Below are 23,334 nucleotides of genomic sequence, written 5' to 3' on the forward strand. Positions count from 1 at the left end.
TGTATGAGAGCCATGGCCTCAGATTTAGAGGTGCTGATCCTCATCCCAGCCAATTCACACTCGGCTGCGAACCGATCCAGTGAGTGCTGAAGGTCACTGACCAACGGTGCCATCAGGAACACGTCATCTGCAAAAAGCAGAGACGAGATCCTCAGCCCACCGAACTGTAACCCCTCCCCCCCATAAATACACCTCGATAGCCTGTCCATGAAAATCCAAACAGGATTGGTGACAAAGCGCAGCTCTTGCGGGGAAGCCAACCCCCAGATCCACAAAGCACATATAGACCAGATATTGAACCATGTAAGGGTTTAAAAGCTAAATTGATTAAAGGCAGAGGGTACTTGTTTTTAATGGTAATGTTATTGAGCCCATGGTAGTCGATACATGGGCGTGAGGATTTATCCTTTTTGAAACAAAAAATAACCCAGCCCCCAGGGGAGAGGAGAACGGTCCAATACTCCCTGACTTGATGGAATCACCAATGTCCTGCTCCATGGCCTCTCGCTCAGGTGCACACAGATTGTAGAGGCGATTGCTGGAAGGTCGACCCAGGTAGTAAAACTATCTGACAGGCATAAGGGCGGTGACGTGGCAAGGATAGGCCCTTGGTCTTGCTAAACACCTCGGCGAGGTCATGGTAGACGGGAGTCACGGAGGACAGATCAGGAGGCTCAGGAGACGAAGAGCTGGGAACACTGGAGGAATGACAGTGACTGCTCCAACTCACAACTCCTCCTGCTACCCAATCTATGACTGGATTGTGAGGGACGAGCCAAGGGAGACCAAGAGGGGCATTGGCAGACGATGTGGAACAAGATTGTCTCTATGTGGTTTCCAGCTAGTGACAGGGACATGAGAGCCGTCTCTGTCGAGACTTGAGCTAGTTCTTCTCCACTGAGGTTGTTAACTACCAAAGGGGTATCTAGAGGGATGGTAGGGAAATGATTAGCTTGGACCAGTTCCGTGTCAATGATATTTGTGTCAGTCCTTGAATCAATTAGAGCCTGGATGGGCATTTATCCACCATTACAGCCTTATACTACTTAACAATTCACTCCTTTATGTGGAATAGCTGGAACCACTGAACGACTCACCAGAACCCCGTCTGAGACTGGTAAACTGGCGTTTATTCGGAGAGGACAGGTGGCTAATTAATGGTTTGACTCCCCGCAGTAGATGCACGGCCTCTCTCTCAGTGGCCGTTGACGTTCAGCTTGGGTTAGGCGGCTCCGGTCCAGCTGCATCAATTCACCTTTGGTAGAGACGGGGGACTAGTTGGCACTAGGAGCAACAGAAACATTAGGACACTTTGTGACAAGGTCGTGAGTTATAGGAAGTGAGGACAGGTGAACTGAGGGTGAGCGTCTCTCTCAGCGTCTCTCTCTCTGAGACGGTTGTCGATCTTAATAGCTAAGCTGATTAGCTCCTGTAAACAGCTTGTCTCGGATCTTCCCACTAGACAGTCCTTAACCTCCTCATTTAAGCCCTTAAAAAAGGATGCTCTGCAAGGTTCTGTAGTCCCACCTCAATTCTGCCCCCAAAGTGCGGAAATCCACAGAAAAGTCAGCTGCACTGGCCGAGCCCTGACTCAGGTTGAGGAGCTGATTGCTTGTGTCGCAGTTAGAAACAGGATGCTCAATCACAGAGAGAATTTCCCTAGAAAAATTGTTGAAAGGTTGAACACTGGGTTAACGGATGTTCCAAAAGGCTGCTCCCCAGTCCTGGCCTTGCCTGTTAGTAACCCTAGTACATATTAGGGGTGGAACGGTTCACAAAATCCGCTGTTCGGTTCATATCACGGTTTTGGGGTCACGGTTTTTGGTTTGGTTGTTATTTTTTCTTTTCTTTTAGATTCTAAAAATACCATGTATCAGATCTATAGCCTAATACACTCAACACAAATATAAATGCAACACTTTTGTTTTTGCTCCCATTTTTCATGAGATGGACTTAAAGATCTAAAATTCACACCAGATACACAATATTACCATTTCTCTCAAACATTGTTCACAAATCTGTCTAAATGTGTGATAGTGAGCACTTCTGCTTTGCTGAGATAATCCATCCCACCTCACAGGTGTGCCACATCCAGATGCTGATCTGACATCATGATTAGTGCACAGGTGTGCCTTAGACTGTCCACAATAAAAGGCCACCCTGAAATGTACAGTACATTTTTTTGCTTTATTGGGGTCTGGGGACTCAGAACCAGTCAGTATCTGGTGTGACCACCATTTGCCTCATGCAGTGCAACACATCTCCTTCGCATAGAGTTTATCAGATTGTCAATTGTGGCCTGTGGAATATTGGTCCACTCCTCTTCAATGGCTGTGCGAAGTTGCTGGATATTAGTGGGAACTGGTACACGCTGTCGTATACGCCGGTCAAGAGCATCCCAAACATGCTCAATGGGTGCAATGTCCGGTGAGTATACTGGCCATGCAAGAACTGGGACATTTTCAGCTTCCAAGAATTGTGTAAAGATCCTTGCAACATGGGGCCGTGCATTATCTTGCTGAAACATGAGGTGATGTTCATTGATGTATGGCACAACAATGGGCCTCAGGATCTCATCACGGTATCTCTGTGCATTCAGAATGCCATCAATAAAATGCACCTGTGTTCTTCGTCCATAACAGATGCCTGCCCATACCATAACCCCACCACCACCATGGGCCACTCGATCCACAACATTGACATCAGCAAAGCGCTCACCCACACGACGCCACACCCGCTGTCTGCCATCTGCCCTGAACAATGTAAACCGAGATTCATCCGTGAAGAGAACACCTCTCCAATGTGCCAGACGCCATCGAATGTGAGCATTTGCCCACTCAAGTCTGTTACGGCGACGAGCTGGAGTCAGGTCAAGACCCCGATGAGGACGACGAGCATGCAGTTGAGCTTCCCTGAGACGGTTTCTGACTGTTTGTGCAGAAATTGTTTGGTTATGCAAACCAATTGTTTCAGCAGCTGTCTCAGTGGCTGGTCTCAGACGATCTTGGAGGTGAACCTGCTGGATTTGGAGGTCCTGGGCTGGTGTGGTTACACGTGGTCTGCGGTTGTGAGGCCGGTTGGAAGTACTGCCATATTCTCTATAACGCCTTTGGAGACGGCTTATGGTCGAGAAATGAACATTCAATGCACGAGCAACAGATCTGGTTGACATTCCTGCTGTCAGCATGCCAATTGCACGCTCCCTCAATGCTTGTGGCATCTGTGGCATTTTGCTGTGAGACAAAACTGCACATTTCAGGATGGCCTTTTATTGTGGACAGTCTAAGGCACACCTGTGCACTAATCATGATGTCAGATCAGCATCTGGATGTGGCACACCTGTGAGGTGGGATGGATTATCTCAGCAAAGCAGAAGTGCTCACTATCACACATTTAGACAGATTTGTGAACAATGTTTGAGATAAATGGTAATATTGTGTATCTGGAATGAATTTTAGATCTTTAAGTCCATCTCATGAAAAATGGGAGCAAAAACAAAAGTGTTGCATTTATATTTTTGTTGAGTGTAATTAGATTATTTTTTTACTCAGATATTCTTAGGGACAGGTCATGCAATCATGCAAAAAACAAAAATAATGAGGCAGCTTGTTTAGGGATTACTGTAACAATCTTAAATTAAAGTGAAGGGATTTCGAAACAGTAGGAGAGACATTGCTGCATTAACGCGATTATATATTTATTTCGCAAAAAGGTAAACAATTGTTTGCCTTCTAGGTAAGAATATAAACACAAGAAAATAGGTTTTCTTTCACTAAAATACGCACAAACAGCAATCACTGAACTGACTGAAATAGGCTACATCAGTTCTTTTCAATTGATTTGGAATTGGGGCCGGTTGACCAAAATGAGGGGCCGGAAAAATATGAGCATCACATTAAAGGATATTGTAAAACTATGTAGCACATAGGAGTACATACAGTACATTGTCTTTATTTTATCAATGCAAATAGTAGTCATGACCTCAAAAGTGCAACAAGCTTGTCAAAAAACAATCCTTGTTAAATTAACATACCTGTTAACCAGAGGTTTTCACTCAATTATTGGACTAAAACCTTGAGGCTCTTGTCCTTTACTTGAGTATTTTATTTACATGCTACTTTAAGCTTCTACTCCACTACAAATCATTGGAAATATTCTACTTTTTACTCCACTACATTTATCTGCGTAGTGTTGTGGCCACACGCCTACACAATCGCATTGCGCAAGTCTCCCAGCCCGCCGATATTTGACGCACTGAGATGGATGCGAGAGAGGACAGAGGTCATGAAGACTTTCGCTACGTTCCACCTCATAAACCGAACGGTAAACGCGTACCAAATGGGACAGATTTTTTTAATAAACAGTTCCACCCCTAGTACATATGCTATCTTAGAGTTATCATTAGCGTAAGTGAGTTGCTGTTGTCCGAACCCAGTGAGCATTAGAAAAGAAAAGTTTTAAACTCTCCTAGTTTCCCATCATAATGCTCCGGAGCTGGAACGAAGTGTTCACAGGGCAGTAGATTACTCACAGGTGTAGCGTATGAAACTGCAGGGACTGGTGAGGCATAGAGAGGCCTAATATGTTGTCCCTCCATACAAGAAACATAGGCGGAGAGCTGGCTTAGATTCTCTAGTATACCTTGCAGCGTCTGGGAATGTTTTCCGTACTCCTTGGGCAGAAACTACTTGACGGACGGCTTCTCCGAAGGTCCATTCCTCCCGCATGGTAATGGCGTCCTCCGCAGTAGAAGTCAGTAGTGACTTGGAGTGAATGGCCACAGTGAACAAGCACAGGTGGGTGGTAAGCAGAGAGACAGGCAGGCAGGCAGACTGGCAGTCAGGTTGACAGGGAAATGGACAACTAGAGCAAAAAGCACAAAGAACAGTCACAAACAGGTCTACGGAGGACTGAGAGAAAAATACAACGAAGCACAGATGAAGCCAGGGTTTGCTACACGCTACCGCTCTTGCTGATGAAACGATCTGGCACTGAATGAGTCCCAGGTCCGTCCTTATATACGGGAGGGGAGGTAATTAGCGTCAAAGAGGTCCACCTGGATCAGCCTGCCCGGAAAACCATGCCTCCAGCTTACAACAGACAAACACAGAGAGGGGAGACACGTACAGGGAAACACAGACAGAAGGAGACAAAACGCAAAAACACGACTACAAACTATGACTAATAGCTGGTCTGCCCCTGCTTGTGGCTCCACATATTTGGGCTCTAGCTGGCTACTTTCTTAGTTCTTAAAACTGTATTAAGCAATATGTTAACAACTTTTAGTCTGGCTCAAAATCTCTGCCATTGCAGCCATACATTCCCACTGTTGAGGAGTCAGCTTACACAACATCCAAGTTAACAGTTCCACTTCCCCTGGAGTCAACCAGCAGACATACAGACATCGTCACTATGCCATTGCTGACCACACTGTGGTCAAAGAGGGCATATAGTAATACCCTGTCATCAGAATACAGTCATTCTGCTGCCAACTTTGTCTCTACAATTATCAAATGCAACGCCTACTTTTACCACCACTGTGGTAATGCAGCGAAAGCAATGTCAAATGAAGAGTGATGTATGTCAGACATACAGTACCTCTCCTTATCTTTACATAATTACCTCGACTTATATGTGCTTTCAGTGCTATCATGTGGAATTTCCTAGTGGAGAAGGTGTTGGTCACTCTGGGTGTCATATTGCTTTAAGTTTGTTTTATGTGTGTTTCAGGTATCCCAGTTGAGTCCAGGGTGAACATCTTCATTAACAGCTTTGGGTCCATTCAGGAGACTACTATGGTGATGCATACACACATCAAACACACTTGGTTTTTTTGTACTTAATTATTATTTTATGTCATTTAAAAATATGTATTTTTGTCTGTATAGTGCAGCCACTGCTTGATATCACTTATCACATCACAGTATGAAACGCAATGTGTATTTATAATTTATAAATACACATGACTTCACATACTTTACAGTGGTGAAACGCAAAATGGTAATTTAGTCCACTGCATTGCTTGGGATGCGGCCACCTCCTGTACCAGCTCCTCTCGTAGTAAAGTCCATTCAAGTAGATTGCCAAATACAATCCAAAAGAAGGGAGCCTATTGATGATTTATTCCAGCAAAACACATACACTTAGTTGTTTCTGGAAGTTTGGTGAAATATAAGGTAATAATAGATGTAAAAGGTTTGGAAAAGTCCATGACAGCAAATCTCCCCACAGTATCGAAATGTCACCCCAAATGTTGCCGGAAGAGGCTATAGGTAGAGGTAGCATCAGACATAGCGTCAGTCTCAGTGTGAGGGCAGTTTTTGGTGTGTCTGCGGGTACTGTGAGCCCATGGGCACCGAAGAAGAATGTTTATGCTGCCAAGGGATTGGCATTTTTCCCCGTGGCCTGGAATCATTGAATAGTTCAATACGCTGTGGGACTGCTACGGAGGATTCCCCATCCGTCATCAACCGCACCGTACTGGACACTGTTTTTCCATGTCCCTAAAATAAATTGGAAGAGGCACCCAATTCTTAAATAAATCATCTATGGGCTCCTTCCGTTTGGATTGAATTTGGTAATCGACCTAAATAGACTTTACTACGAGAGGAGCTGGTACAGGGGCCAGTAGGTAAGTCTTTCAAAACACTCTTTAAATAAACTACGTTGTTGGTGCTTTGTTTTCTGTGTAGGTGTGCAGTTTGGGGTTATTTTGAGAAGTATTAGTGGTTAAAAAAGATGTTTTAATGCCTGCACCATACTGCCCTGAGCTAATCAGTGTCAGTGGCTGTTAGCGACTGTTAACGACTCTCCCGGATTTCTCTTTTAATAGTTTATACGCGAAAAAAACTGTTTCGATGGTTTATTTGTTGCCGAAAAAGACCATGGGATGATTTTTCGCCAGAATTACACTTTAACAGAAACCTCAAATTAGTGATGTCCAAATGAAGCTTCATGAATCATTTTCTTTATTATCTGAGTCCACTAGATGGAGCTCTGTGTTCAACAAAGGGTTGAAAACACATGAATCCACATTCATTGGGCGTTTTTAAAACCACAAGCTCCATAAAGTGGACTCAACAAATACAACTAATGCTTCATAAAGCTTAATTTGGACATCACTACCTTAAATTGTTTTCTTTTAAAGTAACCTTCACACTCTAGTGTCAGGGCGACACAAAGCCAACCCCCCTGTATTTGTATTTGCATTTCTATTCACATGTAGATTAGTTTTGGAAACAGAAGATTAGTTTTGGTAATGGCAGGTTTTCATCTGGGGACGTTAAGTACAGCAAAGCGCCACGTTATAGCCTAGGGCTGGGCAATATGACCAAAATTTCATATCATGATATAGGTAATTTCATATCCCAATAACAATATAAATCCCAATATAGTACCTTTTCTGTAAAAAATAATAATAATTAAATCTGCAAGCCATACCACACAACATAATTAATTTCTGCATGGGGCTACTGGGCACTGCAAGTTATGGATTTAAAGTTGTACTCCATAAGATATGAGATTCTTTGTTTCTAGCGGCCTCTTTGGCAGTAAGATGTAACTGCAGGTGAGCCTCTTCTTTCAGAGCCTCCATCTTGTCACGGTCACTATGTGTTGACAATTTTTTGAATTTTAAATCTTTTGCTCTGTTGTAAAATTATTGACACACATTCACCTTTCTACTTTCAGTCTGTCATCTATATGTTACAGAACTAAGACTGTCAGCAGCATCACTAACACGGAGGCTTATTTACATCTAGGGAGGAAATGTCGCCACAGACATGGATGTTGGAATAATCAGCATAAAGGCAAGTAGGAGTGCTTTCATTAGTGGGTCATATGATCAATCACCATTGTTTTAACTCACTCTTTGATAGATAAAAACTTAAAAGACAATTACATAAATGAAAATCTTACAGTACAACTTTAAATTCTGTATCTTTTCTGATGTCCACTATGTGGCACAAGAGAACACACACTAACGATACACCATGTTGCTGTATATCAGATGTAGGCCACAACACATACATTTCATGTAAATCAGGGGATGTCTGTCACATGAGCTTTACTTCCTGTTGTCAGTAGGTGGCACTGGGATTCTGACTCAGTATGCATGTCTATGTCATCAGGTCTATTTACAACAGTAAACTGTGTCATGGCGAAACATACAATTTGAAGACCTCGCCATGACAACCCAGTTACAGTAAAACACAAATGCTTCACAAATTTGGCATTGTGAAGGTCTTGTGATTCTGCTCACCACATTTGAGATTGATCTGTTGAATTCTCTAGGAGAAGCTATGAAAAACACCATACCTGTAAAGTGCATAAAATGCAGGGTTGTCACATGACTAATGACATCATCATTTATGGAATCACCTATTCCTTCACAATTGAAGGAAGAGGAGCGTCACATTAGTACACCGACAAAATATGAAATTAATCCCATAATGTCTCTAGGAGGAGTTTGAAAAAGTTTGCATAAAGTACATGAAAATTACACAAAATTCAAAATAGCCAACTTTGGGCTAGGCGGAGCTAATGAAAACTAATGTGAAATATGTCTGAAATTATTAAAGCTATGTGAGTACCAATGTGGTGAATATAAGAGCAACTTTGTTTCAACTAAGGCCTTCTGGTATTAGGGGGCACTATGGAGCCAGCTAAACAAACATTAACCACATTGCTGTATATTTTCAAAATGTTTCAAAAAAGTTTTGTGCGCTTTCGAATATAACAAGTGCGCTAAAAATGCGTTCAAATGGTCAAAGTAATTAGGGGGCACTATAGACAAGACATGCCACACCCAAGACAATTTATGACATCAAATCAAAAACATAACCAGTAATAATAATTTGCCGTGCCCAGTAGCCAATGCAGAAAATAATGTCTCGAGTCATGCTTGCAGTGTGTGATGGTTGCAGGAATGTATTTTTGGTAGGGCTGTAGCGATACACTAATCTCACGATACAATACGATACACGATACCAAGCTCACAATACGATATATATCACTATTCAGCCAACAATATGATTCGATTTGATGTGATTCGATACGATACACTTACATCATTTTCTGAAAGATTTCAAAGGTACAGTGTGATTTTGGTGACATCTTGTGAGTTTTCCATTGACTGGGATTGAATTATTAATAACTGAAATAATCAATTAAACATAAATGTCTCTGACTGCACAGGAGAGATGGTAACAAGTCACTTTTGCAATTTCAAGTCAAGTCTCAAGTCTCTGAGAGAAGCAGCAAGTCCTAATCAGACCTCCTATGGTTTTAATAAATAATAAAATAGAGTTGGAGTGCAACCGTATTGTATAATTAAACAAAGTCCCAACAAGTGACAGCTTATAATCTAGTGTAAAGAAAGTCTGCTGCTCCCATTACCTGAACTAATTACAGACACACCTGAAACTCCACCTCCTGCTCTCATTGGAGGATTTTAAGATCTTTGATAATTACTTGGAGGCAGACACATCTGGCTGTAGATAATCTGCATGATATATTCATGATTATGCTCGATCTAACTTGTTATTTGATATATTTTAATTGCATGATAGTCATGTATTTTGTATTTGCTGCACATTATGTTTGTCAGAAACGTTATCAGTTGTGCTGCTGTCTGTCTCAGGACATTCTGAAAAAAATGATGTTTAATGTCACTGAGCTCTTTTTGTGAAATAAATTAAAAAATCCTCCAGCCTCTCAAACGCAGTGTAATGGTTAAAGCTAATAATGCAGTAGCATTAACATTATGTGGTCAACAATAAACCTGTAACGTAAACTTGCTTTTAGCTGACATTAATAATTCATGTGAATTTATCATGGTTTAACGGCATTAGCCAGCAGATGGTGGCAGCACCAGACAGAAAACATTTTTCAAAAATGTGTAATTTAATGAACACCAATCTAAAAATTAACCTCTCACAAAGCTAACATTAGTAACAAGCTAACATTGATACTTTCTACAGCTGAGCCTAACAAAGACGTTGCATTCTGTGATTCTTTTGTTACGGCTGTGACTGAAGTTACTACAACCAAACGGTAATGGAACTGCATCAGCAGCAGGTGAAGTATTCTCCGTGTCATCTGAGTGTGGCCGCTTGCGCATTTCGAGTCCCCATCTCTGCTTGACAGACAGCTAGAAATGCTCTACAGCGACACTAGCGGCTGGCTGACCTAATAGCTCTTCCTGCAAAGCGAACAGGGGTGGAACTGGGCAGCGAGCAGTGATAATGTATCGATACTTGCGGCTAAAATATCTACACTTTCTACGGAAACACAATAGCGATTTATATCACAGAATCGATAAAACCCTAAAGCCCTAATGGTTGGGTCTGATCTGCTACTCACTATCATCTATCACTACAGCTACTTCCTGGTTGATCAAATCAGGAAGAGACCAAAATTACAGTTCAGAGTAGCCACAAGGAACAGGTTTCATGACAGAGCAGTTTCTCATTGACGCCCATGTTAAACAGGCTGTTTTCACAGCATAATTTATACTATTTAAGACCTGGTACAAAAAAACAATGCCATCTTTATGTTTAGGTCATATCTCCATTACAACACTGAGGGAGATGAATTTTTCTATAACAGGCAAGTTTTTGTTTTATTGGAGGTTAAAGTTTATGAATAATTAGGGCAGGGGATTGGATGAAGTTGAGAAAATGGACCTCAACGTAGAGGGGTACCTAATTTTAACACTAACCATCACAAATTCTATTGAATAAAGTGGATGGGCAGGTTTTGATCTAATTCCTCAAGTAAAAACTGGGTTATGGAAACTCCAGGAGAGCAGCAACCACAAAGGGGCAGGGAAATCAAACGGCTTTGCAAACAGCTAGGGGATGTATATTCTATAATTTATCAGAATCACTTTTGAAGAAACAGCGGAAACAAAATAACAGCTTAGCCCTGGTCGCCGCTGTTAGTCGATAGACTCCGGGGCAGCAGATGCTGAAGCTCACAGTTTGCTTCCTAGGAGCCAAACCCTAGTGTCAATTTGACTGACTCTTGACTTTAAACTTCCGTTTGAATCAGAAAACTACCAGCGTAGCATCAAAGTATGGTGGAGTCATAGATTATAAGGGCCCGAACACGAAAGTGCCAGGGGCCGAAACGATCCCTAGTACTGAAAGTAAAAAGGAAATCTATTATTTTTGATTTTAAATTCAAATTATTTAATCATTAAATTATTATTATTATTATTATTATTATTATTATTAGGGCCGAGCATGAAAGTAAAAGGAAACCTAGTATTTTTGATGAAATTATTATTATTATTAATATTATTATTAGACTGCGCCATTGCATTTTTGAGGGGCTTAGGATGCATGTAGGGTCACAGAAATTCGCACACGTCAAATTGGACTTCCTGTTTGGCTGAGATGGAGTAGACACGGGTTGAATCTTGGTCTCGCAACCTTTGATAATTTCACATTTCAGGACCCCGAAAGTCACTACAAATAGTAATATGCGTCTCGTTCGACGGATACACCACTGAAATATGACGTATGCAATCATCGATGTATGCAACCAGACAGACTGTTAAAGACCAGGGGGCGAAGGTTAGCACCGCAGACGAGGCAAGCAGCAAGATTATTATGGCGGCTATTGCTCATCTCTGGACAGAGCACCGTACAGCCCTATTCGCCAATCTCAAAGCCTCCATTTCACAGTCGAAGCAAAGCTGGACCAGGACAAGGAGACGAGCATCTACTAACGCTGGAGGCATCCTGTGCCACGCTAACAGAGAGGAACTCTAAGCTGCTGGCTAAAGTCGACCGGCACAATAATCTCTGTGTGGTTGGCGTACCTGAATCAGTGGAGGGGCCGCGGCCAACAGCCTTCTTCACGGAGCTGCCCATGGAGGTTGCAAAGATACCAGGTGAAGGAGAAGATCATACGCAAATCCCGAGCCATGAGAGGGAAGCTGCAGTACCAAGACTCCCCCATATCCATCTACAAGGATTGTGCACCTGAGGTGGTGGAGCAGCGCCAGAAATACAGAGGTGATGTTGGAGCTTTAAAACCTGGGCGTCAGACCCACGCTGCTGTTCTCCGCCAGGCTTGTCATCATAATGAAGGATGGAGGGAAGAAGAATCTCCCTTCGGTCACCAAGGCGAAAGCCTTCATAACCACCGGAGGGATGTTGAACTCATCACAGACGAGCCACTGTCATGTTATCTGGATGACCGTGAGTTGATGTGGTGCTAACTGTATAGCTGTCATTTACCCATCAACAATTTAAGTCCCGATGGATTGCTGATATTCTGTCTGTTGAAGAGTGTTGAACATTAATCGCTCGATGGACATCTTAACACACTGTGGACATCTTGACATGAGACCCAGTGTTTTCTGATATTTTTTAAATTCCCGTTTTTTTTCCCTTCATCTTCTTCTTCATTATCTGACATGGGATCCGGGGCAATGAGAGGCATCATCATTTTAGAGGATTCCTGCCTTTTTATGGTGGAGGTGATCAACCTGACACACAGTGACTGGGCGCACGGGACAAAACAACAACCACATTCTACCACAATCGCTAAAAAGGTGGCTACTGAGATCAACAGAGACATAAAAATTGTTTTCCATTTACCAAACATACCCGTCATCCAATCTTCGAATGGGTTATCTACACCTGAGTGTTCATTCATGGTGTTTGAAAGAGTAAGTCATTTAGGTGGACACATGCATACACATCATACCCTCGCCAGCTGCTTACATACTTACCGCAATTAATGATGGAACAGAGGTCAAACTGAAACCCAGTGACTGCACCCTTGGTAATTAAATTCTAGCCTGCCATATTTTGTAAGACAATCATCTGAGGACACTACACTTCTCTTGTTTTTGTGAGGGGAAATCATAGGCCTGTACTTTCCCGGCAGTTTGTTATACCAATATAATATTCCGGTGACTATTGCAATACTAACAAAAAGTAGTATGACTAAACACCTCCCGTGCCCCAGAGCCCCATCCTGGATTATGTAATTAAAGCCTTATCTAGTCAAACTTTGTATTTCCAAGCAGAGCTAATCTGACCAGTGCATTCAAAAAGAGGGCGCAGATTACTACTACCATGCAAATAAGAACATTTAACTAAGCCTCAGACATCTTAATTGTTGTTCTACAAAATGGTAAGGAATCATACTGTATATTTATTGCATTAATTGTTTATTTTTTTTAAAGCTTACAATATGTGATTATATTGAGTATTATTTTTCAAAGCTCATACTATGTGATTATATAATTGCAAAGTTAACAGAAAGTAAGTTTTCTCTTTAGCAAACACAGCTACTCTTTCTTCTGAGGAGGGGCTTCCTTATCTATATAGTAGACTGGTAAGGTCCAGCCTAGGAGCTTAAAACCTTCATATTAACACTCTACTCAGTCATCCTTTGTAACTGTGTTGTTTTTCTTCAGTGCTGCTTCTTCTGGCTGGGAATTGTGATCATACAGCTCGCTCATCTATGACCTATCGGGAGAGGTTGGCTCCACTAGCACTTCACCCAATGCAACTAACAGTGTATCTTCAGGTGGTCGTTCTCCCGTTGTCGAGTCTATTTGGGTTCCCTCAGGACCCTTGGGTGGCCCTGATGAGGTGTCTGGTTGATGGGATGATGAGCCTGCTGACAGGTCCTGGATCTCTGTCAACGATCGCCCTGGTTCCTCCACTGGGGTGCACTGGCTCCAATGGTACCACATGTCCCCCTTACCCTCTAGACAGATGGCATGGGAGGTGCGCTCTACCACTTGGTAAGGACCTGTCCACCTGGGCTTCGACCACTTCCTTTTGATGACTTTCAGGATGACCCAGGGAGTGGTGTGTGGGCCTGTGTCCTTGGGGGAGATCTGCTGATCCTTCAACTGGTCAGCAAAACCTGTAACGAGAACTCGAAGCAGATTAAAATGACTTACATACTCACCCGTTGTCTTAAATTACTCACTCCTCCTGGGGGGTCCAATCGCAGCCCTGCCCCAGGGTCTGGGAACTGTCTGCCCTTGAACAGCTCATATGGAGTGAATCCATTGGTTTACTGAGCTCCGTATGGTCATTAGAGCGATGGGTAGAGCATCTACCCAGTCAATTTTGGTCTGTGCACAGATTTTTGCCAATTTGTTTTTTAAATTTTGATTCATCCTCTCCACCTTTCCCTGAGATTGGGGATGGTAAACAGTGCCGAAAGCATGCTTTAATCCTAGCATCCTTTCTACCTCTTGAAGATCTTGGTTTGTCTGATCGAATTTTCTCTGAAAACCCGTGTCTAAGTTACGCATCCCTTTGCTGTTAACCAGAGCCCTTAAGGGGAGTTTAAGGAGAGAATAGCTTGGGGTGATGTAAGATTGAGGATCTATGGGCAGGTGATAAGCCAGAACCCTGGCCAGTAAGCGTTCTTCCCAAGAATGAAACCTGCTTCCTACATACTTGAAGTTTAGTCAGGCTCACTTTAAAGCCTTGCTGTGCTAACCACTTCTGAACAGTCTCTGTGGCTCTCAGACAGAGGCAATAAGTATGTCATCAACATACTGTATGAGAGTTGTGCCCTCCGGTAGGGGGCAGTCATGTAATGCAGTCTTCAACAGTTGGTTGCCTGGGGATAGTGCGAACATCTGTGGCAGGCGAGTGTATTGCAGTTTTTCTCCCTGAAATGTGAATGAAAAAATATCCCGCAAGTCAGGGTGTAGGGGGAGCAAAAGAAAGCATTGGCTAGATCAATGCAGGTGAACCACTTCTGAGATGGGGAAAGGCTACTGAGAGCTGTATAAGGGTTAGGAACCGGAACTGTGTGTGTGGCTAACCTGTCATTCACTTTCCTGAGGTCATGGACCATTCTGTACTTGCCGGTGCCTGGTTTTAAGACAGGCAAAATCGGTATGTTCCAAGTAGACTGTGAGGGTTCTAACACTCCAACTGCTTTTAAGCAATGCAGGGTCCCGGGGTGAGATCAAACGTCACAGGAGGCAAAAGCCTACAATGTTCAATGTCAGTTGGGCCCTGTGACCACAATGTATTGGGCAGCCCATTTAGCAGGGAACCTGCAGACGCGCGATCAGTTTTCTCACAGCCATGTTCACAAGAGATCTGTTCATGAGCTAGTACAACGGTGTTGGTAACATTCACCTGTATTTTATACATGTCCGTGGATGGGGAAATTTGTAACTGAGGGATCTGTGTGGGTGTCCAGTCTGTCAAAGCTACAGCTTTTTTAGTCATAGGGCCATGGTCTTTAGCTCCATGGCTAGGGTGTAGCTCTAGTGACACATGAAGAACGCTTTATCTTCCATTCTGTACCATCCTAGTTGCTAAGCTGTCAACACAACTGAGGCAGCCACTCCCTCCTGACCAACATACATGTCTTTAATTTGTATCTTCCATGGCGTATTCTCCAGCACAGAGTCAAAAGCATCAAGATAACATCCATCAGAGTGTCTATCATAATAGAGTGTGACATGAGGGGGATCTGTATGGCTGGAGCAGAGAGTTCCAAGGCTTCCAGACGTGATACAAGGCAAGTACACCAGGGCTATCAGGGGTCTCAGGTTCAAGGTGCCCCCATTATAAGTCTGCTACAGCGTCACAGTCCGTAACCGGCTGCATGAGCCACTGACCATTTCCATCCAGTGCCTGGGCAGCGCAGTTCAAAACAGTTCCATCAGGTAAAGTCACAGACAATCCGGCAGCACTACACAGAATCGAAGCACCCAGCTTGACCAGAAGATCTTGTCCCAACAGATTCACAGGCACATGCGGTGAGAAAACAAATCTATGGAACATAGTCTGTCGTCCAACAGTTCCAGAGAGCGGACACGTCAGTGGCAGTTTTTGGTTTACCTCAGAGAACCCTACAATAGTCACAGAGTCAAGTGAGATGGACTGCACTGGAGCATTTTGTATAGTGGAATAAGTTGTGTCTACCAGACAAGACAGTTTCTCCTCTTGTACCTGTATAGAAAAGAGGGGGTCTGCCCTCCCCCCCCTCATCGACGCCTCTCTTGGGGGAGCATCAGTCATGGTATTCAGACTCAGAGAGTATACAGAGTCACCATCTTGATACGCCATCATGGGATATTGTCCACTTGGAGGAGGTGTGGGAGTAGCATGTTGATTCGGAGCGTAGGTGGGTGGGCCCCCTCTTCCACGCCCCCTTGGTTGGGTAGCCTTATTTTGGGGACACACTCTTGCCCAATGGCCAATCCAACCACAACAATGACATGCCCCGCTACCCACCACGGCCTCCCTCTCTGCCATATGATCCACACCCTGTGTAGGCACCTCTAGGAGGAGCCCATTGAATGTTAAAACACTGCTGATGTTGGTCAACATTCTGCCATGGGGGAACAGGATAAAGATCAGGAGTGTGTGCTCCGGCTCAGCCTGGGCTACGATCTGTTTCTTTCCTTTATCTTTTTTGTCATTTACCTTCTGCTTTGCCTCAGTTATGTGCAGTTTTAGCAATTGTGCCTGTAATTGTTACAGTTCAGTCTCCTCTTTTTGGGCTTTATCAGTCGCCGCTTGCAAATGATGTGGCAAGTGTTTGTCCCACAAAGATGCCTCCCTGCTCACCAAGTCAGGATTATGTAGCGTTTTGGCTTTAACCTTCCCTGGGACTCCTTCTAAGACACCCTGACGAAACCATTCTCTCTGCACACCCTCCTTTCATGGATGATAACCTGTGTGTTTCACCCACGTGGCCTTGCACTTTTCAATATGCTCACAGGGCGAGACTGTAGCTGTCCATGGCAAGGACTGAACTCGGGTAGATGGTGGGATTGGATATTTGTCCCTCAAAGCATCTCCGATTGCTGTACTGACTGTGGACAGGGGCATATTATCTGAATGGGTGCCTATTCCTGCCCTGCTTTCAATTTCCTCTCTGTCGTAATTACTCACACAACGTGCAAAAAATAGCTCTCCAATCTCCCAAAGCCAGTGTCTGACCTGAAGTTAATCTATCCAAGGCCTGCAGCCACAAAGCCCCACCCTCAGTAGGTGGCGGCCTTTATTTTCAAGATTTAAGAAGCTTTATTTATCCCGAGGGAAATTATTGTGCAACAGTTTCAATACCAAGATGGGAAAGGATCAGAGTAACAATAAGCATAAAAACGTAAATCAAATCAAAAGAAAGCTAACATAAAAATAAATCAAACAATAACTAATGTGACAGAGTGCAACGGACATTGTGGTTAAACGTAGGTATATACAATATAAAACAATACGCAGCATGTAGTTAAGCAGCATATTGAAATAAGTACAAACTAAATAAGTGATAAGGAGCGATAAGTGATAACAGTGTTAAAAGTGTAGCAGCATTTCTTACTGAACTAAGTAACAGTAAAGTACATTAAAGTGTAGCGTCAATCTTGCGCAGATCTGAGCGCAGAATTGGTAGTAGGACAGGACACACGTGTGATTTATGAAACATTCGTATCTGACCAATCTCAGTGTACGAATGAGCGGGCCTTGATAAATGCGGCGGCTGCATTCGATCGTCATTAACATGTTATGCCCTTAAATATTCCTGGTTTGGAGGCCTCACCCACTGAAGTCAAACATGGAGAGACGAAACACTGGTAAGAAAAGAAACTTTTCCGACACAGAGATCGGCATTCTGACATCCGAGATGGAGTAAAATAAAGATGTGCTTTTAGGCAGTCTTAAGAGTGGAATAAAAGGGGCCCATAAAAACGCTGTATGGAAAAGAATAACGGAGGAAGTCAACCCGAAGCAGTGTTCCACTGTGACCCGTGTGCGTGTGTGCGCACTGTTGAACCTGCGCTCCTGCTCTGTAGCGGGGTTTGCCAGCGGAGTTATTAGGAATTCCGTTAGAGGATAACCTTTGTCATCTAGAAGAACCATACCAAAATGTTAATCATCTGATACCTTGTTTGATTTAATGCAATTTATCGAGGGTAGCCACTTACCGAGGAGATGACTCTGCAGTGCGCCTTCCTGCAGCCGCGTGCCAGCATATTCATTCATTCATTCATATATTCATCTTCAACCGCTTGTCCCTGTCGGGGTCGCGGGGGCCCAGCTGTTTAGAAATATAAAAGAATTGTGTGTCCCCCCCTGGCCACCTGTCCACCACGTTTAAAAGCGATAGCTTGGCATCAAAAATCACCTGTACATTTATCGAGTGGTAGTTTTTGTGATTGATGAATGCGTAATCATTCATGGATGGTGCCTTCAGACGCACATGAGTACAATCAAATGCTCCAACCACAATTTTTATTTTTTTTTATTCGTTGTAAGAATCCGTTTTGATCTGTTCTTAATATGTGACTGCTTATGTTTAATGACAGCTGCGGTTTGTTAATTATTTTCAGCCAGATTTTGCTGTGCTGCACCACAAACCCACAGGCTCGAATGTACGTACACTATCTCAGACCTGATGTGAGATTTGATCTTAGCTCCCGCTCACGTCCAAATTGATAAATGCCGAAGTTTGTGTGGAAATGGTCGTACGCACGTTTTTCTGCCATGCGTCGTTTGATAAATCAGGGCCATTGTCTCCACTGTTTCTTACCTGACCGGGGGGGGATGAATTATAGAGTTTGATGCCCACTGGAAGAAAAGACTTCCTCCGGCGTTCAGTGTAACACCGGGGAAGAATGAGTCTATGACTGAAGGTGCTTCTGCTGGAGGTCAGCAGCTGGTGGAGAGGGTGAGTGTTGTTGTCCAGGATGCTGTGCAGTTTAGACAGCATCCTCCTCTCAGACACCACCACCAACGAGTCCAGTTGGACCCCCAGGACAGAGCCAGCCTTCCTGATGATCTTACTGATCCTCTTGGCGTCTGCTGCCCTCAGTCTGCAGCCCCAGCACACAACAGCAAAGAAGATGGCACTGGCTACCACTGACTGGTAGAACATCCTCAGCATGGTGTTACATACATTGAATGACCGGAGCCTCCTCAGGAAATAGAGACGACTTCGGCCGTTCTTGTAAACAGCCTCAGTGTTCTTGGACCAGTCCAGTTTGTTATCCAGGTATACTCACAGGTATTTGTAATCCTGGACAACATCCGCAGTCACGCCGTTGATGGAGATGGGTGTGGGGGCAGATTTACTCCTGCGATTTAGTCCACAACGCCCCTGTTCTCCTCCTCCTTCCCCTCACTGACACAGCCAACAATTGCAGAATCGTCAGCTATCTTCTGCAGGTGACAGGACTCAGAGAGGAGCTGAAAGTCTGAGGTGTACAGGGTGAACAGAAAGGGGGAAAGAACAGTTCCCTGTGGAGCTCTAGTGCTGCTGACCACAGTGTCAGACACTCCGTCCTGCAGTCTGACATACTGTGGTCGACCCGTTAAGTAATCCGTAATCCAGGAAACCAGGGGAGGGTCCACCGGCATCGCCGTCAGCTTACGTCCCAGCAGAGCAGGCCAGATGGTATTGAACGCACTGGAGAAGTCCATGAACAAGATTCTCACTGTGGTTCCCGGTCTGTCCAAGTGGGTGCAGGCATGGTGGAGCAGGAAGATGATAGCGTCCTCCACACCTAGTCTCGGCTGGTAGGCAAACTGTAGCTGGTCCAGTGATGAGCTGACCAGGGGCCGTAGAAGTGAAAGGACCAGCCTCTCCAGGGACTTTATCAGGTGCGACGTCAGCGCCACCGGTCTGTAGTCTTGGGACGTGCTGGGAGGTGCTTCTTCGGTACTGGTACCAGGCAGGATGTCTTCCACAGCACAGGGACCTTCTCAAGACTCAGGCTGAGGTTGAAGATGTACTGCAGGACTCCACTCAGCTTGGTCGCACATGCTTTGAGGACCCTCGGGCTGACACTGTCGGGACCTGCACAGCTCCTTCCTCACCTGCTCTGCAGTGAAGGTCTGTCTGCTGTGTGCTTTGGTGGGGGTGGAGAGAGGTGATGGGGGGGGGGGGCCCTCTTCTTCTCATTCAGCAGTACCTTGATGTCTCTGGTGACCCACGGCCTGTTATTGGGGAAACAGCGTACGGTCACTGTAGGAACAACACTGTGCACACAGAAATTGATGTACCCTGTTATGCAGTCCGTGAGATCATCAAGGTCCTCTCCATGTGAATCACAGAGTAAATCCCAGTCTGTAAGTTCGAAGCAGCCCTGTAAAGCTTCATCAGTCTCCTGTGACCTCACAGTCCTGGTGGTCACAGGAAGCCGCTGGACTTGGGGCTTATACAGAGGCTGCAGGCGGATGAGGTTGTGGTCTGATCTCCAAGAGGAGGAAGGGCAGTGGAGCTGTAAGCCTCCTAAACATTGGCATACAGCAGGTCCAGTGTCTTGTTTTCCCTGGTGGGACAGTCCACAAACTGCTTGAAAGTGGGCAGTGTTGCAGCCAGAGTGATGTTGTAGAAGTCCCCAGATATTGCAATGAATGCGTCTGGGTGCCGTGTCTGAATACCCGCGACGACGGTGTGGATGACGTCAGTCGCGGAGGAATGGAAACAACCAGGACGATAACGTGTGAAAACTCCCTCGGCAGATAGTGTGGTCGGAGACTCACGGCAAGCAGTTCAATGTCCGGGCTGCACACACACTCCTTTACAACAACGTGACCACGATGACACGACTTGTTGTTAATAAGAATAGCAAGTCCCCCACCTTTCCTCTTGCCACTCTCACGGTGACTCCTATCCGTCCGAACAGTCTGAAAGCCGTACACAGTTGCGTTAGAGCCTGGGATGTCTTCGTGGAGCCGCGTCTCCGTGAAACACAGCACTGTGTGATTCGTCACACTTTCTCTTCCTCTTCTCTAAGGGCAAATACTTTTCTTAACTTTTCTCTGCTTCGAGCCATACTGTTCGTTTTTAATTACCTCGCTCTTATCATCCTTCTGACTTTCTATAGTTACACTAGAAATGTCTGAGAGGTTGGGTTGGTGACTCCCACCTCAGCTACTTCTTCCCCCTGTTCCCTCATACGGTATTACGTCACTTTGCATTTGGGTCAGCATGCGCCTGAGGATATGGAATGTTGGACATTGCAAAGCAGGAGGAGTGGGAGTGGATGCTCTTCCCCTCCCTGCTCATACGGGGGAGGAGATGCCTCCTGTTTTAGTATCTTCATACAATGCTCTTTAGCCTGGCCGTACAGCGCCAACTGTGTCCACTTTTTCCTTTCATCATCGGCTGATTTTGCCTCTGCTTTACATTTCCTTTTTGCAAACACATTCATTTCCTGTGCCTTTTCTCAGCCTCAGCCCTCTGTTCCTCACAACTACGTGCCTTATGCCAGTATATTTTAACCAGGGAGACCCTATCGTCAAGGCCAACTCCCTGCTCTTTTAGTTCCTCTATTTCCTTCTTTACTCTTTCTTTATTCTTTTTCTCAGTTTTCTTGCTTAATTTACAGATTGCTGTCAATACTTAATACTACTTAATATTACTCTTACCTTGACATTACTCTGACCTTGACATTTATCTTCTATAATTTAATCCTGGTGCTCATTTATGTCATATACAATCATACATATTTTATCTTATACATTTCTCTGCATTTAACTTGTCTGATTTCACTTTCTGTGAATTTTATTTGATCTGTATTCTTATATATATTATATATATTTGACGAGTTTATTGCTTACTGTTTATTGTTTTTTGTATACTTTCTGTAATTCTTTACTGGTTATACTTTACTGTATTTTTTTATACCTCCCTTGTGTTTTTGTAAGCTGCTGGAATCTTAATTCCCTTGCGGGAGTCATTTCAAAGGATCAATCAAGAGAAGTCTAAGTCTATACACGGGATTTGAGTGCGTCCATACTGTCCCTTGGTGTGTGTTTCTGTAGCAGGCCAGTCAGTTGATATGGAGTTCACCCGAGTAACTGACCCAATGTAATACTACTTCTCACTCGACTGTCCTGTGTTACTTATGTTATCACCGTTAGGTTTCCATAACAAAGTCAGTAGGGTTTTTGTATCACAGAAAACTGATTCAGAGTTTACCTTTGAGAATCTGTTACCCACCCAACATTAGTTTTCACACCATTGAAATATTACAGAAAGTGCACATCAAATTATTCCTATACACACATGAAATAAACAAATTAGAAAGGACTTTAACCTTTCTTTAAACTGAGGACTTTAACCTCAGCGGGGACTCTAACCCCTTTAAAATACACAACAGAAGGGACTATAACCCCTCACTTTGACAGTATAATCCGCTACAAGGAATTTAACCTTGTGCTAACACAGGGATTTTACTCCACTGTGCGAATTTGGGGTACCTCAAGCCCCGGGATTCTAACCCAGCACTTAATCCGCAGCCTCGTAAGACTGGCAGTGGGGGTCAAATCAATTAAATTAAATTTTATTTATAGTGCCAAATCATAACAAAAGTTATCTCAGGACACTTTACAGAGTAGGTATAGACCACACTCTATGACTTATTGATGATTTACATAGACACAACAATTCCCCCGTAGAGTACGGTGGCAACGAAAACCTTCCCTATAACAGGCAGGAACGTCAGACAGACCCAGCACTGTGGAGGACGGCCATCTGTCTTGACCGGTTGGGGAGGAAGAAAAGGAGAGAGAAAGAGAGAAAGACGGACATATGGACAGAGAGAGACAAAGACAGACACAAAGACGGAGACAGACACACTTCCAGTAACTATAATAATATCTATAGTAATGTGAATATGAGTTATATGTTATGGCAGTTAATACAGCAGAATAGTAGAAACAAGCACAGCTAGTTTTAGAACAAAATCAGCTTTAAAATAACAACATTGCTAAGGGCTAGTAAGCCCTAGCTGTAAGCTTTATCAAAAAGGAAAGTTTTAAGTTTACTCTTAAATATGGGGACAGTGTCTGTATTCCGAATAACACTTGGGAGTTGGTTCCACAGGTGAGGAGCTTGGTAGCTGAAGGCTCTGCCTCCCATTCTACTTTTGGAGACTCTAGGAACGACGAGTAGCTCTGCATTCTCAGAGCACAGCGATCTAGTCGGGTGATACGGTACTATGAGCTCTTTAAGATACGACAGAGCCTGACCAATAAGAGCTTTGTAGGTAAGGAGAAGGATTTTAAATTCTATTCTAGATTTTACAGGTAGCCAGTGGAAAGAGGCTAATACTGGAGAAATATGTTCTCTTCGGTTTGTTTTAGTTAGAACACAGGCTGCAGCATTTTGGACCAACTGGAGACTCTCAACAGACTTATTGGAGCAGCCTGATAATAAGGAGTTGCAGTAGTCCAGCCTAGAAGTAACAAATGCATAGACTAGTTTTTCTGCATCTTTCTGAGACACAATGTTCCTAATTTTCGCAACATTACGCAGGTGAAAATATGCAGTCCTTGTTGTTAGTTTTATCTGGGATTTGAAGGACATATCCTG

At 43.9% G+C, this 23,334-nt stretch overlaps 1 protein-coding gene across 1 annotated transcript in view; it reads left to right on the forward strand.

Annotated features, from left to right (window-relative positions):
• LOC310962982 (glycine receptor subunit beta-like) overlaps window positions 1-23,334 on the forward strand; it is a gene marked incomplete at its 3' end in the record, with an annotated part of 302,029 nt that overhangs the window by 109,615 nt on the left and 169,080 nt on the right. The window contains exon 4 of the mRNA XM_083935608.1: window positions 5,731-5,798. Within this exon, the coding sequence (XP_083791734.1) occupies window positions 5,731-5,798 (68 nt within the window). The remainder of the gene's footprint in view (window positions 1-5,730; window positions 5,799-23,334) is intronic.

Source organism: Echiichthys vipera (assembly GCF_963691815.1).
Source record: "Echiichthys vipera genome assembly, chromosome: 2".
Classification (NCBI taxonomy): domain Eukaryota; kingdom Metazoa; phylum Chordata; class Actinopteri; order Perciformes; family Trachinidae; genus Echiichthys; species Echiichthys vipera.